Source organism: Meriones unguiculatus, chromosome 16 (assembly GCF_030254825.1).
Source record: "Meriones unguiculatus strain TT.TT164.6M chromosome 16, Bangor_MerUng_6.1, whole genome shotgun sequence".
NCBI classification, from domain to species: Eukaryota; Metazoa; Chordata; class Mammalia; order Rodentia; family Muridae; genus Meriones; species Meriones unguiculatus.
This window is the reverse complement of record NC_083363.1, coordinates 728,079-745,939: the sequence shown is the minus strand read 5'-3', so window position 1 is coordinate 745,939 and position 17,861 is coordinate 728,079. Positions and strand designations below refer to the sequence as shown.

At 46.9% G+C, this 17,861-nt stretch overlaps 1 protein-coding gene and 1 pseudogene across 1 annotated transcript; both read left to right on the top strand.

Annotated features, from left to right (window-relative positions):
* The first annotated feature begins 1,472 nt into the window (after positions 1-1,472).
* On the top strand, positions 1,473-2,220 carry LOC110564935 (nucleophosmin-like; annotated as a pseudogene).
* Positions 2,221-5,070: 2,850 nt separating this feature from the next.
* Trim31 (tripartite motif containing 31) lies at positions 5,071-17,390 on the top strand. Its single transcript, XM_021662488.2, has 8 exons — positions 5,071-5,685; positions 6,589-6,684; positions 9,578-9,808; positions 12,397-12,419; positions 12,916-13,031; positions 14,238-14,312; positions 14,829-14,870; positions 16,524-17,390. Exons 1-8 carry the CDS (start codon positions 5,278-5,280, stop codon positions 17,048-17,050), a joined length of 1,518 nt encoding a protein of 505 aa, XP_021518163.1. The 5' UTR covers positions 5,071-5,277; the 3' UTR covers positions 17,051-17,390.
* The last annotated feature ends 471 nt before the right edge of the window (positions 17,391-17,861 follow it).

Below are 17,861 nucleotides of genomic sequence, written 5' to 3'. Positions count from 1 at the left end.
GAGTGGAGTCAGCTAGAGTGGGAGAGAGCAGCTGCGTGCCATAGCTCAGCTGGGTGTGGTGCCCACAGCCAGACTCATCATTCTGTGCCGGTGTTTCCCAAGGCCCCGATGGACCCTCACCGTGTGTTCACATGCTCATCTCAGTTTTGTAAAATTTGCAAAATACATTCTAACCAAAGTTAGGCTTGCTGATTCATTCCAACCCTCCTTTGCCATGCTTTTCCTTGTCAGGACTGGCATTCGGGTGCAGGCTAAGGGCAGTGAGGAGAGCCTGTGTGGCTAGCATTTGCTAAGGTATCTGGTGAGTAAATATCCCAGTTACTGCCAGATCACATGGAGAAGCGGCTTTCCCAGAACACCTCTGCCTGCCGGGAATTCGCCTGACACCAGAGACTAAAGTACAAAGTCAGAGGGTGCGGGATATGAGACACCATAAATCGAAGGGTAAATAAATCTTGCCGGTCTCATCCATGTCTAGTCAGAAGGCTCTTCCCTGGGAATGCACAGTGCAGCGTGTGAGACTGTGTATCATGGGCTACCATTGCTTGTTACGTTTCCCGCAGAAATTCTGTGGAGGTTATTCTGACATTAAAAATTAGAAGAAAAATTATAGAAAATTATAAGCTATAAGAAAATATTTTGAACTGGAGAGATGGCTCACCAGTTCAGAGTGTTTGCTGCTCTTCCAGAGTACTGAAGTTCCGCTCCTCCTACCTGCCTGCAACTCCAGTTGAGGGAATCTAACTTACCTTTTGGAGCTCCATAAGCACTAACACATGTGGCACACACACATGCACACACACATGTACATACACACATACACATGTACACACACACACTATTTTCTTTAAAAAAGAAAGCTTTTTTCAGTTCCAAACAAAATAGTAACCTATTGAATTAAAGCAGTGGTTCTCAACTTCCTTAATGCTGTGCCCCTTTAATATAGGTCCTTATGTTGTGGTGACCTCTCAACCACAAAAATTATTTTTCTTTCTACTTCATAACTGTAATTTATGAAGGAGCAGTGTCTCAGTTCCTAAGACCATCAGAAACATGTGTTTTCTGATGGTCATGACTCAGAGGTTAAGAAATGCTGAATTAATGAGTTTAATTTCAAATGAAAACAAACAAACCCATACCTAGATTTTTAAAGGATTGATTTAAAGATGAGCTTCAGAGCACAGGGGACTCCTTGAATTCTGCTTGTTGACTTATGAGAAAACACTGACACCTCAAAAGAAAATCTCACACCACACCTTAGCATTGCAATGACAATACACAGATCAGTGGCCTTCTGTGCGTGATAGAACATTTAAGGTGGGTCACTGCCCAAGAAAAGTTAAAATGCCCTCACATCTCATGTGAGAACTCTAACCAGGCTTGGCATGATTCCATCCTGCGTGTCTGTTCTCAGGAGCAGTAGGCAGTTTTCTCTGTCCGACTTCTCTCACACTGATGTGTGCTTCTGCCTCATGGAAGACTTGATGGGCACAGACACGAGCCCTCATAGGCCTCAGAACTACCTTTTCGGTTGTGAACTAAAGGCTGACAAGGATTATCACTTTAAAGTGGGTAGTGATGAAATGAGCACCATCCATCATTAAGAACGGTCAGTTTAGGGGCAGGGGCAAAAGACAATGTACATTTTAGAGGCAGAAGCAATGCTCTATGAAGGCAGCCCAACTGAAGTAACACTGGCAACTGTGAAAATGTCTGTACAAGCAGCAGTTTCCCTTGGGGGCTCTGAGATGGCACGGCCTGTGGTCTTAAGGTTGGAGTGTGGTTCAGGCCTGTGCTCATCAGTGGACAGCACCTCGGAGCTGTGGGGGGAGGTGCAGAGACAGAAGATGAAGATGAGGAGAATGTGAAACTCTTAAGGATGCCTGGAAAGTGACCTGCCCCTGGAGGTGGTAACAAGGTTCTGCAGAAAAAAAAGTAAAACTTGATGAAGAGGATGAGGATGATGAAGAAGAGAATGATGATTTTGATGATGAGGAAGCTAAAAAGTTCCAGTGAAGAAATCTGTACGAGACACAACAGCAGAAAAGTGCACAAAAATCAAACCAAAATGAAAAAGACTTAAAACCATCAACACCAAGATCAAAGGGTTAAGAGTCCTTCAGAATACAAGAAAAAACTCCTAAAATACCAAAAGTTCCTAGTTCTGTAGAAGACATTAAGGCAAAAATGCAAGCAAGTATAGAAAAAGTGCATTGAACATTCCTGGGCACTACTGTAAGTTAAGCCCAACGACGAAGAAAGAAGAAGAGGAGAGAAACAGATATAGTCCATACTGAGTGCCATCGACAGTCCAGATTGGAGTCTCCTGTTTGACTCTCAGTCCCCTTCCTATTGGCCATCCATGCCTCCTGGCATGCTGGAGGCTGTCTCTTGTTTTCTCAAAGTATTTTTCTTTCACTCCTGTGAGGCAGAGAACTTTGCTGCTTTCTACTACCTGTGCATATGCCTCGTCTCTTTGACCATGCTTTAATACCTTTATATCCTTAGCTGCTCAATAAATCTTTAAGTGGAAAAAAAAAAAAAAAGCAACTCTAAACAGGAGCTGGAGAAATAGCCGTCTACAGGGGCAGCCTGTACTCTTAAGCACTGAGCATTTCTTCACCCCTGTTTTTGTTTTATGAGACACAGTCAAGGGTAGTTCAGGATAACCCCCTAAGCCTCTAGCCTCTACTCCTCAAGTGGTGGGATTGCAGCCTTAGGTTGCACATTCTAAGTGACTCTGAAGCAGGGTAAGTTTTCTGGACAACAGATATTAATGGTTTAGAGGTGAGACTTAAGTGAAATACTATGTACAAAAGAAATCTGTAAGTTAAAAAAAAAGATTCAGGGTCTGGAAGTCCAGAATAAAATAGGGAGGGTGGGGAATAGTCATCCTCATTAGGCGTTCCAATTGCCATTATTTCTTAAAGCACTATACAAACAAAGTGAAGCTCACCTGAAAATTAAATTCTGGGAGCTATAGAGGTGGATCAGCGGTTCAGAGCATTTACTGCTCTTCCAGGGGAACCGGGTTAGATTCTCGGCACCTAAGGGCAGCTCACAACCATCTGTAACTCCAGTTCCAGGAGATTCAGATGCCATCTTCTGGCTTCTGGGAGCATTGCATGTGGTTCACGGACATACCTACATACAGGCAAAATATCCAAACTCGTAAAAAATTATTAATAGCAATACATTCTAAAGATAACAATTTTAAATTAAAGAAATAATTTAATTTAAAAGTAACTTAAGATCTGCCTCTACCTGACAGCTGAGTATGAATGCAGGCTATGCAACCTGCACAGTCGCTTACTTTAATTCAACCAGAAAGCAAATCAGACTGAAAGGTGAGGTGTTTCTGAAGTGGTCGGCCTTCAGCGGTTGCTATAATCAGAGCGACCACTGTATTATGAGTGAATACCTTTCAGAATGAGAGGAAGTGCTGTTGATATTCATATCAGAACAAAAGTAAAGTCAGGACTGTCTCTGGCAAATCAGAATGAATGATTATTGGGGCTGTAGCCGTAAAATCATCCACACCCTGTGTGACCTGATAATGGCCTTACACCCATGACTCGCTAGCTCTGGTCACCTGGACAGGGTCAGGCCAGTCAACGTTCCGGCCTGGTCGGCTCCACCTCACACTGAGGGGCACTTGGCCATTGATAGCTGTGAGGAAGGAGAATTCCTTTCGTTGGGGTTGTGGCACTGTAGTGCCTGCGTTCCAGGCGATGGGCCCACACCATCTGTATGTGGTTAGTTCTAACTGGACTCTGTGCATTTTCCCCACCCCTGGACTGTGTGTTCTAGAGCATAAATAAGGAGCCAGGTGTGGTGGCACACACCTTTGATCCCGGCACTCAGGGAGGCAGGGGCAGCGAGTCCAGCAAGCCAAGGCTACACAGAGGAACCCTGTCCCCTGTCTCAAAAAACCAAAACCAGACAAACAAAGAATAAAGACAAGAACATAAACATAAATAGTGGCCGGAGAGACGGCTCAGGGGCCAAGAGCACTTGCTTGGTTTCCAGTTCCTACATGGGGACTCAGAAACATCCGTAATTCCAGTTCCAGGGTATAGAACCCCTCTGCTGACCTCCACGGGAGCCAGGCATGCACATAGTGCACATACCTACATCCACACATACATACCTAGATACATACATACAGGAAAAACACCCAAACATAAAAGTAATCAACTATTTAAAAAATATAAATAGCCGGGCAGTGGGGTATGCCTTCAACTCCAGCACTCAGGAGGCAGAGGCAGGTAAATCTGAGTTCAGAGCCAACCTGGTCTACCCAACAAGTTCCAGAACAGCAAGGACTAAACAGAGAAACATTGTCTCAAGACAAACAAACAAATAAACAAAACAAAACAAAACAAAAACAAAAACACCCCAATATGTATGAGAAGAAAAGGCTGGAGTTGGGAGGGGGCATGTGGGAGGAATCTGGGACGAGTAAGATGAGGGATTGGGATATGGATCAAGATAGAATGTATACACATATGAAATTATCAATGATTAAATGAAAGCCTTTTAATTTAAAGTATCAAGTAGCAATCAAAGGTCTGGGAGACCGTGAGCAGAAGGAAGGGGACTAGGTCGTAGTGGGGCTGAGAGAGTAATAGAATCCAGGGGACATTAATGTGGAAGGAAGGACAAGGACTGAAGTGTGGAGCTACAGAAGGGGGACCTTCGTGACACTGGCTGGGACTTCCCTCGTCAAGAAGAAGGCCACAGGGCAGGCCACCTGGAGGTCTGAGAAGTACAGAAACGGATAGAAATAGGCTGGCTGAAACAGAACAAGGGGGGGGCACCATAGACAGGGAGGAAAGCCCAACAGAAGATGGGGTGGGGCGGTGGGTATGAGGTCGGGGTATAACACACCTTCCTGAGGCTGCCACGCCCAGCTGCAGCTGAGCGGACTTTGACGCCTTGTCCCTCTGTTCTCTGAAACTGCTTTGGAAAGATATGTTTAATTAGTTCAAAGTCCAGGAAATTTGCTCTCCTTTATAGGCAGCTTGCAGCCACAGTATCTGTTTGCTCTTGAGTGACAGTGAGGTAGGACTGACCATCTGTTTCCCCCTCTCTACAGTATTCCCCATTTAAGTTTCTTTTCTGTCATTCATTTACTTAACCCCCTCTTCATCTGTCCACTGGTCCTCCAGCTGAGAGACTCTTCAACCTCTGCCTCCTGTTTCCTTTTTCCTTCCCAGCACCGGTGTCTGCCTTGGCTTGTGGGTTTCACATCTCAAATAGCCCTGCTGCTGCATCATGGCAGGCCAACAGCAGAAACTGCTGGAGGAAGTGACCTGCCCCATCTGCATGGACATTCTACAAGAGCCTGTCACCATTGACTGTGGTCACAACTTCTGCCTGCAGTGCATCAGTCAGGTTGGGAGAACGTCAGAAAACATTCAATGTCCTCTCTGCAAATTCTCTGTGAGTAGGCATACGTTCCGGGCCAATAAGCTGTTGGCTAGTCTTGCAGAGAAAATCCAGGCTATGGCTCCTGGTGAGACCCAGCGAGAAGGGGACGACACAAGGTGTCAGAAGCACAAGGAAAAGCTGCATTACTTCTGTGAGCAGGATGGGCTGTTCCTCTGTGTGGTGTGTCGGGACTCCAAGGACCACAGATCGCACAGTGTCACCTTGATAGACGAGGCTGCCCAGAACTACCAGGTAGGCACTCGGGCCCTTCTCTGTCCCCAGCCCAGCAGGGCAGAGTTCCCTGGAGACACAGGAGCTGCTGCCAGCTCCAGCTGATTGGCTCCCATTGCCACACTTTTGTACTTGAATTGGCAGTTTGAGGCAGGCCCAGTGGGCTCAAAGAACTGAGTTCTGGAAAATGCCAGTCTATAACCAAGGCAAGGAGAAGAGGAGTCAGAATGATACTTTGGGGCAGGTGAGATGGCCTGAGAGCTTGGTTGCGACCCTTAGGACCCACATAGTGGAAGGAGAAAGTTGTTTTGATCCCCAGAACATGCAAGATAAAAGGCGAGAACTCACCCCTGAAGCGGTCTTCTGACACCACACACACACACACACACACACACACACACACACACACACACACCTTGGCACTCTGCTATACTTGCACACACAATTGATAATATACTATTTTTCAAATGCAAATTCTATCTCTGAAGGTCTCATTCAAGTCCAGACTCCTCAGTCTACTTATAACTTTCAAGAAATCATTTTTCCTCTCCCAGCTGACCACTGCTAATTTCCAGAGGAGGCAAAGCAGGGCCTGGGACAGCCAGACAAGCCAGTGCTCTATCTACCGCTGAGCTCCATTCCTTGAATGGTCCTAGCCTTGCCTCTCTGTGGGACCGATGAAATCCATCTCTTAAAGAAGATGGTAGGACAGACAAGGGGACGTCTTTCCCTGACAAAACCAATGTGTCATCCAAATGTCATCAGTAATGTTTTCTTAAGTCACTAAAGTTCCATTTCTTTCCATCGCCCCCTTTGCTCCTAGTGAGAGAAAAAAGAGGGCTGCTAATAATGACATCAGCACCCTGGGGTATCTTCCCTGCCTCCCAGGAGGCAGAGCCTGACTGAAGCACCTTCTCCCTACAGGTGCAGATTGAGTCACAGTCCCAGGATTTGAAGCAAAAGGACAAAAAAATAATTGAAGAGAAAAAGCAAGGTGAAGGAGAAATCCGGGTACTCAGGGTAAGAATACTCGTTCCAAACACTTTCAAGGAAACTGAGGCATCTCTGCTGAAATCCTAGCCTTCTTTACACCAAGCAGAACGTAGTCCTGCTGACAAGAGGTGAGGGGCAGAGCAGAGGGTGTGGTGCCCGAGACGTGCCCCTGAGCTGTGCTGACCTACTGCCTGGGTGCTGCGCCAGTGGACCAGGAAGTCTGATCTTCCACCCACAGCAGGCTGTGGCTCACCTAGGCCTTTTCTAATTAGAGACTTACACAGAAAAACAAAAGCAAAATCAAACAAACAAACCCACAGAGTCTGTGACACCGCCAAACATCTCCACCGGATTTTGTTTGCATTTTTAAAGGTTTATTTTTATTATTTTTATATATGTGTATGTGTCTGTGTGAGTGATTTATGCACAGATACCGGCAGAAACTGGAAGAACTGGAATTACAGGTATTTGTGAGCTGCCTTACATAGGTAAGACTTTCAGGTAGACTGGAAGGGCAGTAAGCATTCTCAACCCCTGGGCCATCTTTACGGGACTTGTTGGTTTGATTGGTTGGTTAGAAGAGAAAGGGACCTCTGTAGACATGGACCTCTTTAGAATTGGTTCTGGATGGCGAAGGTGGTCGGGTCCCTTGTGAAAAGGCCAGTCTCAGTCATTAGGCTAGGGTATCTAGCAGGATGGCAACAGCAAATGGCAAAGGCAGCAGGATGAACAGGCAGCCTTCTTTCTCTTCCATCTGTCTCCTTGAAACCCACCCTCTCCCCCCCTCTGGGCTCCGGCGTTTATTCCCTCTCAGAGTCCTCAGAATTCCACTATCTGCAGCTGGTAAAGACCACACCTCTCTCTGAGTGCATGAGGCTGCTGCCAGCTGGCAAAGAACACGCTCTACATGAGGCCATGATCAGCTGTGGATAAACTAAGGCAGTCCCATATCTCACACTTGGGATTAAAACAAAAGTGTATTTACATAATATGAGTTTTTAAAGACACCAAAACTTCCACTACATGACCCCCTTTTGTTTAAAAAATGGCTTTTTCTAACATTAATAAACTGTATACAATAAGAATAAATATGAGAATTATCAGGTAATAATTACATTTACAATGTCCAGTCCATTTGTATTTGGCAACCTTGGAAAACTATTCCACTATCTATCCTACCCTGGTGAGTCCAAAGTTCTGTACCTAAATCACTTTCTTCTAACTTGCATTTATCAACCAAGAAACATCTTTTTAGACTTAAGACATTGTCTTAGTTCTTAAAGAACTAAGCTTAATTTAGCAAGACTATAACTATCTAGTCTTCAACCCCATCAGAGACTTTAGAAGGAAATAATATTACCTAAGCATGTAGGAAGCATAAAGCAAGCAGCCATAAACAGCTGACTCCCTGGACGGCCACCAGAGGTTTCTGCCTCCTCAAAGCCTCTTCCTCTCCCTCTCTCCTCTCTCCGTGCTGGCATTTATTCTCTCCCAGAGTCCTCAGAATTCCACTAACTCCACTAATTCCCTGGCTGGCAAAGACCCTCCCCCTCTCTGAGCTGAGGCTGTGATCAGCTGTGGATAAGCTAAGGCAGTCCTGTACCCCACAGTTGGGACTACAGCAAAAACATATTTACATTACATAACTGAGTTTTTAAAGAAACCAAAACTTCCACTATAGTTTGTTGAGACTGTGGCTCAAGCAGTCCAGGCTGGCCTTGACCTCCCGAATCTCCTGCCTGCATTTCCCAAGTGCTGAGAGTGCAAAGTTGTGCACCAGCACATCTAGCTGGCCCCGCCTATATCTGTGAATGCAGGAAGTGATTTAGTCTCCTTGCCTTTCCTTGCCCACAGGTATGCCCCAGAAAGCTGTTATAAACTAATCTCAGTATAATCATCAAATATGCTTAAAGAGTAAATGGTGCCAGGTAGTGATGCGCACTAGTTCTGGCACGTAGGAGGCAGACTCAGGTGGGTCTCTATGAACTCAAGGCCAGTGTGCACAGAAGAAAGTTAATTCAGAACATGGCTGCACTGGAAAGAAATCACCTCCGAAGATTTTCTAGGTCTGTGTGATCTAGCTGGAATACAAACATGTCTTGATTCAGGAGACAGAGGCAAGCAGATCAGAGATCAGGGCCAGCCTGCTATAGAGCAAGTATCAGGTAAAGAAAAGCTTAAGTCCAGGCATGGTGGTACACAGCTTTAATCCCATATTTAAAACAACCATGTTTAAAGTGGTGTCTAATTGAGAGACAGAAAAGGTGATAATTGAGAGAAACAGTTAACAGAATAGGATACACCCAATTCTTGGGAGAAAAGAGAGGAAAGGGAAGCTCTTATGGGGCAATGAAGAGGGAGAGAGGAGGCAGTTTTACCAGGACAGTAACAGAAAGACAGGCTACAGAGAGAAAGAACTCAGGTGAAGACCAGATGAGCCAGAGAATGAGGAGGAGCCAAGACATTAGAGCAGATTGCTAGAGATAGTTTGAGGCAAAGCAGAGCAATTCAGAGGCCAAGAGAAGAACCCAGACTGAATAATCTAGTTGGGAGAGGATCTGAGCCAGAACAGCAGAGTTGAACCAGCCAGCCCAGAGCTCAGTGAGAACAAGAAAGGGTGAGCTCATTCAGCAGGAAGTCTCAGAGGCTGAAAACATTCTAGGCCTGGGTTAGATGGTGGGGAGGCTTCCCGGACGAGGCCTCTGCAGGCCTCTGGGATGACAATTAAAACAGGCAAATAAAAGTTCCTTTGACAAACCTGTTGCGCTTAGTGAATTCTACGCTGCCCAAGACTATACAGTGAGACTTTCCCTATAGACAGACAGACAGAAAAACAGACAGAGGGTAATGGCTTGAAGGAGGCGTGGAGGACCCCCCCCCATGCCCATCTCATCTCCTCCATCCCTCCTGTTGTCCCCAGGCCCAGGTACATCTGGAGAAACTAAAGATCCTTGAGGAATTCAAGCGCCTGCATCAGAGCCTGGACGAGGAGGAGCGTTTTCTCCTGTCCAGGCTGGACTGGCTGGAGCAGCAGGGAGCCAGGCAGTTGGGGCAGTATATTTCTGTGACCGAGCAGCAGCTCAGCAACCTCAGGAAGCTCACCAACTCCCTGAAATGCAGGCTACAAGCACCATCCATAGAGCTACTGAAGGTGAGTCCTTTGGGAACTCTCTCTCTCTCTCTCTCTCTCTCTCATACATACACACACACACACACACACACACACACACACACTTTCTGAGAGACAGAGAGAGAGAGAGAGAGAGAGAGAGAGAGAGAGAGTTGAGAATCTGTGTTACATTGCGGCCTAACAGCTACTAATACCTGGCTCCTCCATGCCCTTTGTCACCTAAATCTAAATTTTGAGAAGCTCCTACTACGCCCTGGAAAGATATAAAAGTCAGATTCTTTCCTTCGTTTGGAAGATTTCCCCAGTCCCATCAACCCCGGCATCCCATCCACCACCCTTATCTTTCTCACTTTAAGTAATCCCTTTTGATAAAGATCCTCTCCAGGTTTTAGAGGGAAGCCTCCCCCTCCCCATAAGGCTCCATTCATTTTGTCTCTGATATAATGCACTGTTCCTTTCTAACGCTTTTCCACCCCAAGGCCCCATGCTAACCATGTCCTTTCTCCTAATAAGCCTCACGTATGAAGTGTGAGTTATTATCATCATTACCTGATTCCCCGAACTAATCCGCCAACTCCTGCTCTTCACCTAACCGAACAGTTCTAACCTGTGCGGTTCAAACAACCCTTTCACACGGGTTGCTAAGACCATCGGAAATATCAGATATTTGTGTTATAATTCCTAACAGTAGCAAAGTTACAGTTAGGAAGTAGCTACAAAAATAATTTTATGGTTGGGAGTCACCACAACATGAGGAACTGTATTGAGGAGCTGAAGAATTAGGAAGGTTGAGAACCAGAGCCCCTCCCAAGGCTCAGGGCACCAAAGCAGGAAGATCATTGCTAGTGCAAGGCTACCATGAACAAAGATCAAAACACTGTCTCAACCCGCTGGCCATGTCATCTCACACCTGTCATTCTAGCACTCCAGAGGCAGGAGGATTTCCTGGTTCAAGGAGTTCAAGGCCATCCTGGACACACACGTGCACACACACAGGAAAGAAAGGAAGGAAGGAAAAGAAAAAGAACGACAGTCATACAAAACTTAGAAGTTTTTGTTGTTTGAGACAGGGTTCGTGCAGCCTGAAATGTTTACGCAAGCAAGGATAACACTGAATTCCTGATCTTCTCCTGTGCTGAGACTAGACATGAGCTGCTATACAGCTCGCAGTTTAGAATTATAACGTAGGACGCATTTGCCTCGTAGAAATATACCTCAAGGCCAGACAAATGACTCAGTGCACAAAGACACTCACCACCAAACCTGAGGACCCGAGTTCCGTCCCCAAGACCCTCATGGTGGGGGGAGTGGGGCCAAATCCCACAAGTTTTCCACTGGCCTCTACCTGTAACGCCAGCTCCAGCAGGGCTGACGTCTCTGGCCTTACAGGGACCTGCACTTACATGCATATACCCACACACAGACATACATATATACACAATTAATAGACGATAAAAATAAAACATTTTACTAGTAAATCATAAAAATAAAATATAATAAAAAGAAAGATACTTCAAGCCATATTTCTAACAGCTTAATTAAAAAGAAAAAAAAAGAATCAGTTATAGTGGCATACCTTTCATTACAGCATTTGGGAGGCAGAGACAGGCAGTTCTCTGTGAGTTCAAAGTCAGCCTGGTCTACATATGGAACTCCAGGCCAGGCACAGCTACCTACTGAGACCCTGCCTAAAACATCAAACAAACAAACAAACAAACAAACAAATAAAAAACCAGGATAAAAGCACTTTCAATAAGAACATTTTATTTAACCCAGTATTCGAAATGTAATCATTTCAGCCTGTTTAAACATATTAATGAGCTATTTTATATTTTTGAGTGTTTTTTGGTTCTGAATCTTTCAACTCTAGTTTATATCGTGCATGCCTCAATGCAAATACTAAAGTATCAATTATTGAGGGAAAATGTAATTAGTCCTACTAAATAAATAAAGCTGTAATTAACTGAAAGGGTATTTACAATGCTTCAGTTTTTAAATTTAGATTTAAAATAGTAAAAATTAATTTTGGAAATGACATGATAGTATGCTCCTGCCATTTCAGTACTCAAGAGTCAGACAGAAAAGAATCATTAATTCAAGACTAACCTTGGCTATACAAAGAACTTGAGCCAGCTTGAGCTACATGAAACTGTCTTAGGAAAAAAAAGGGGGGGGGAGTAATGGAACAGCCAAGTGCTGGGATTACCACACCTGGTTTCTGGTTTTCCTTTTTGTTTTGTTCTGTTTTCTTTGAAGAATCCCATGAAGCACCTTCCATCCCTTGTCCTGACACTGCCACCTTGAGTTCCCTGGTTCCATATCAGAGGCAAAATCCATCTCCCAAATGTTACTCTTTATTCTCTCCTCACTCTGTTCCTCCTGAGGTTTAAACATTGTCCCATCCATAGCAGGAGTTTTGGGGGTAGCATTCCAGAATGGGTAGGAGAGAGGAGAGAAGACGGAGATAAGAGGAGAGAGAGGCAGAGAGCTACAAGCACAGAAGCAGAGAGAGAAGAGAAAAGGAACAGTGTTCTCTCTCTGCCTCCAGCTGAGAACTGCCTCTCGGGGACATAGGCAAGCTCTGAAGTTGTTCTCTCTTTCTCTTCCAGGACATCAAAGACATCTTGAGCAGGTATGATGGGCATCCCCAGTGCACTGTGCTTTCTGGTTCGCTCACACATACAACATTCAGCATATATCCAACTCTGTTCACATCCCCCATAACTCGGCCATAAACGTGGCCCCAGGTAAAAGCACAGCTGTTGTCCCCACAACCTGGCTTCTTTCCCAGCTCCCCCCGCACATTCCTTTTGATCAAGTGGGTGCGACTCTACCTCCCTACCCCCTTTCCCTTCTCTGCATCCATCTCCATCTTCATTTCTATGTTTCTTCAGGTCTGACCTCTCTTAGTCCTATATCCCCAGTGCTGGCCTCCTGACACTCAGCTCACACACACAGCTCGGGACCGTATTCCTCACTTTGTCTCCACTGAAGGAACCCATCTCACAGGCTCTTCCTGCCTAGCAGACAGGGAGATAGCGTGGACTCCATCCCCTGAACTAGCGGACAGGGAGATAGCATGGATTCCATCCCCTGAACTTACCCTTCACATCACCATGTCTCCACAGGAGTAAGGAATTTAAGTTTCTCAACCCAACCCCAGTTCCTGCGGGCCTGGAGAAAAAAAGCAGTGATGCTAAAGCACGACATGAGTCCATTACAGAAACCCTGAAGAAATTCAAAGGTGAGGGTAGCCATCACCTCCTGTGCTTTCCTGCCTCAGGGTGTTCTCCATCACTGCCTGAACTAGCCAGTGCCGGGCCCCTAGGCCTCCCAGAAGCCAGACTGAATGCTGAGGACATTCAAAGCATGGTTACCCAGAAATTCCTCCTGCTGTGTTGTACCAGGCTCGGCAGGTTTAACATACAGAGGGTGGAGCCCAGGACTCTGTGTTTGTTTGACCAGCCTCTGAGCTACATACACCCCCAGTGCCAAAGCTCAGAACCGTTTACCAGGTGGTGAGCATGGGGTTAGATTGGTTGCTGATGGCCGCTTGTATGCCTGGGTAGCAGAATATAGCATTCTCACATAGTGTAGGTAAAGAATACACAGTGACTCTGAAAGACTTAGAAGAGAACGTAAAATATGGCCATGAAAACAAAAACAAACAGAAATACAGCAACAAGACGTTTCTGAGACAGAATCTCACCCAGGGTAGCCTCTTACTGAGGAGCCCAGAGGGTCCCCCACTTCAGCCTTCTGAGTACCTGGGATTCCAGCACCCAGCACTGTGCCCAGGTGGCACTAACCTTTTACTCTACAAGCAGAAATGGCAGTATATTTTTTAAAATTCTGAGCTAATTGTTTCTTTTTTAAAGTTTATTTATGGTATTTGTATGGGTGTTCCGTGTGCAAGTATCATGAGCGTGCCTGGGCCCACGAAAGTTAGAAGAGGGTGCCAGATTTCCTGGGATTGGAGTTTCAGTGGTGCTGGAACTTGAGCCTGGGTCCACTTGGTTAAAAGTACTGGCCTTTATCCCCTGAGCCGTCTCTCCAGCCCCACTTTATTTTCTTTTGAGACACTGTGAATAGCCCAGACTCTGGAACTCACATATACTGGCTTAAAAGTTGTCATCCTCCTGTCTTAGCTTCCTGACTGTCAGCATGCCCTGGTCTTTTACATTTTCAAAATGGTATCTAGAAAATTCAAAATTTAGTGGTTCATGTTTGTGGCTCCTAATGCGTTTGCTCTGCACAGAGCTGCTTTGGAGAGCTGCTGTGGGGAGGCCCTGGGGCCACTCTCCCTCCTTGGTGCCATCTGGGTTCACTGACACTGTGAGAGAAACCCAGCCCCACCTCTCCCAGCATCTGCAATCAGTGCCTTGCTGTGAGGTCCTGTTACCTGCTTAACCTCAGTGCACTCTCCATTTTCTTCACTCTCTCCTTACAGACAACCTGAAGGCTGAAGGGAAGAGCGATAAGAGCACATTCCTGGACAGCCTGAATAAAGAGGAAATGGAGAGTTGTAAGTGTGAGCTGATCCTGCGCTTTGAGGAAAGTGGGAAATACAAAAGGGGGAGTCTCTCCTTGAGAGACTGAGGAGGCCCAGGTGTGTGTGAACACCAATGGAGAGCTTATAGAATTGTTTTGTTATGTTATATTTAGATAATCATAGTGACACCCTCATTAGTTTAAAAGGTCCTTTAAACAAGTGGAAATTTATAAATTTATTTCTTCATTGCACAAAGCTTAGGTGGACACAGCTCAGTCTATGGTTGAGCTGACCTACTGGACCTTGCTGGCTTAGCATAGCTGAGGAGCTCTGACCACTGACACAATAGCCTGTGATGATGTCATCTAATACAACAGCTTATGATGACGTCACCTAATACAATAGCCTGTGATGATGTCATCTGAGGTGGTTCAGTTATGAGGGTTACTAAGGTAAAAGCCAGGTTCAGTCGCCAATTCTCATTATGCCTTTAATATTTGCAACGTCTTGTTACCAACCTGAAATTTGTTTTCTCTCTCCAATTTCTAGGGCGCCTGTTACAGAAGAGTAACTCAGTGTTGCCCAGCTCAGGTAGGGCTCCTGCCTGGCACACTGGTCTTCCTGCAGGGAAGAGAGGGCCTCCAGGTCTCCAGGCAAACTGTTCACACCCGCAGCTCTGATACAGCAGGGAAAAGATGGAGACCAGACCCCAGGAAGAGCATCCTAGCCAGCAGCACACCCCGCATGAAGGATTGCTCCCCCGAGAGACACAGGAATAAGCAAAGAGCAGACAGATGAGTGAAAGACTAGCCATGGGAGAGCGTGAGAGGAAGGGCTGTGTGATTGTGCAGACGTCAGGTGCCAGAGACGGCTAGACGTCGAGTGAGAGGCAGGCCTCTCTTCTACCTCTTCTTCCCAAACCTTCCCCTGGAAAGGCCTAGCCTCCATCAGGGGACCCCTAGTGCTAGCCCCCTGCTGCTTGGTCCTCGTCCCTCCTGCTGCCCCTGGAGCTCAGGGGGACCTGTTGTTCTACTGACCTCTCTTTTCTCCTTTCCTGTCCTTCAGATGCGTCAATCAAACTGGGGCCCTAGTCCATCCCTTTCCACTTCCACCCTTTGGGGGGCAACAACTGCTTCAGCATTGCTCTGGAGCAAAGCGTAGTCCCTACTCTAGGTTCCTGGAGGGGCTGGCTGTGCCCACTGCTCCGTGCCCACCACAGACAGCCTCTAGAGGACACTCAGCAGCTGTCTCACTGAAGAGTTGGGAGAGGTGTGGGCTCTCTCCTCTGGATGTTCCCCTTCTCTCTCCTTTTATCACTTTAAATATTTTCTTTTCTTGGTATTTAGGGTGTGTGTGTGTGTGTGTGTGTGTGTGTGTGTGTGTTTGTGTGCAGTGGAGGTAAGGACCACAGAGTACAGGTCAGAAGTCTATTTTATGAAGACTATTCTCTCCTTACATCTTTATGTCAGTTCTGGGCTTTGGTGGCAACTATCTGTACCTGCTAAGCCATCTCACCAGTCTTTTATTCTTTTCTCTCTCTCTGGATGGTGTGTGTGTGTGTGTGTGTGTGTGTGTGTGTGTACATGTGCCTATGTGTGAAAGTAAAGGACAGCTTAGGGGAGTCGGTCTCCCACCACGTGGGTTTTCAGATTGCTTGGGGGCAAGTGCCTTATTAGCTGAGTCACCTCCCACACCTCAGGGACTCCATTTTAGAAAAATTAGGCTGAGCCCTGACCTCTCATAGTAGCCCCAACTGTTTGCCATTTGAGACCCAAGAAATTGGGGACTGGAGAAGAACGCCCTCATTGTTACAAGATCCAAATTATTCAGGGCCTCCTTGTGAAACGATTCCACCACTGCCCTGGGGGAGCTTACCTCTGCACCTGCAAAACAGCACCTCATAAAAACAGGGCTTAACTTTGCGACCTGGGATGGAGGAGGGTGGGGAGAGGGGCTGGGGAGAAGTGCAGGGAATTCGGCACAGTGGCCCTCTAGGGAGGTGCAGCCTGGAGGATGAGGAGTTCACAATCTTTCTCAGCCACACAGTGGGGGTTAGTGCTGCTTGGGTTACCTGAGACCCTTTCTCAGAAAACCAAAACAGGCAAGAGTCAAGACTTCTCTGGGAACTGGGCTGGGATTTGAAACAGAAATTCTCCTCCAGCTGCACCACAAGAAGCTCAAAAGCAGGGCACAGGAGGACTTGACTCAAGCTACCCCTCTTTCCTCTTCTTTATTTTCCCACAGTCCCTGTGACCCTGGATGTCACCTCAGCTGACCCAGGCCTCACCTTTTCTCAGGATCTAAAGAAAGTGACCTTGTACACCGTTGGTGGAGGAGCTTCGAGTAGGCAGTCAAAACCTCGACCTTTCTACCCTTTCCACTGTGTGAGGGGCTGCCCAGGCCTCTCCTCAGGCCGCCAGGTGTGGGAAGCACAAATCCACGGGCCCTCGGGTGGGGCGTGCATGGTGGGCGTGGCCACAGAGCTGGCTCAAAGGTCCCAGAGTCAGAACCGCAGCGCAGGGAGCTGCATCTGGGCACTGAGGATCTCCGCCTCCGGATGCCAGCCGTTCACCAACTGCAATGCCCTGGAGAACATCCCGGTCCATCTCAAGAGAGTGGGCGTACACGTGGATCACGACTGCGGGGAGGTTGTCTTCTACGATGTCCTCACCGGCAAGCATGTCTACACGTTCCAAACCTCCTTTGACCAACAGGTCTTCCCCCTCTTGGGGCTCCAAGTGGCCTGCAGCCATATCACCCTGAGCCCCTAAGGCTGCTCCCTTGGGTGCTCTGCAGTCTCTTCCGCACCTACCCCTCAGGACAGGCGAGGGATGCAAGCGGCAGGGACGAAGCTTGTCCCTTCTTGGGCACCTCTTTCCTCGAGTGGAGAAGACCCCCAAGATTAAACACAAGGTTTTTCAGCTCTGCGATTTGTAGCAGAACCCCATCTTTTCCTGGGACTCGGAGCCAGAGGCCGTGTGCAGCCAGCCAGGCCTGTGCCAGCCAGATGAGGACAGTCTGCAACCAGGGTTGCAGCTTTCTGACATTTCAAAGCCATGTGTCATCCTCGACGACTCTGTCTTCAAATTAAAAACAAAATCGTGAACCACCCTCCAGTCTGATTTAAATTTCTAATTTTGCGTCAGGCCACATCCATGTCCTTGGCTTCATCTGTTACCACTGGCACAAGTTAACTGATAGCCAGGGCAGCCACACACACGGCACGCTACATTTCACAGCTGAAAATTTTAATTTATTTTACATTTCTGCAGCGTGTGTGTGTGTGTGTGTGTGTGTGTGTGTGTGTGCGCGCGCGCGCGCGCCTGTGTAAACCCACATATTCTGGTCTCCTGCGAAGGCCAAGAGATGGCTACTGGAAGTCATTTCCTCTTTCTACGTGTGGGTTCGCTGGCAAGTGTCTTGCTGATGGGTCTCACTGGCTCTATCCTCATTCCTAAAAAGGAATGCACACAGACATGCCCTAGCTCCGCCCTCCCCAGAATTCACACAGCCCATGCTGCCTTGGAGCCTCTATGTGGCTGAAAACTACTTTGAACTTCGGAACTTTCTTCTGCCTGCTAA

What these genes read in the sequence shown, in the direction of transcription:
- Trim31 (XM_021662488.2), top strand. Translation starts at nt 5,278, where the DNA reads ATGGCAGGCCAACAGCAGAAACTGCTGGAGGAAGTGACCTGCCCCATC. An exon ending in AGGCTGCCCAGAACTACCAG is followed by an intron (nt 5,686 to 6,588) that starts GTAGGCACTCGG and finishes TTCTCCCTACAG; the next exon opens with GTGCAGATTGAGTCACAGTC. An exon ending in CATCCATAGAGCTACTGAAG is followed by an intron (nt 9,809 to 12,396) that starts GTGAGTCCTTTG and finishes TTTCTCTTCCAG; the next exon opens with GACATCAAAGACATCTTGAG.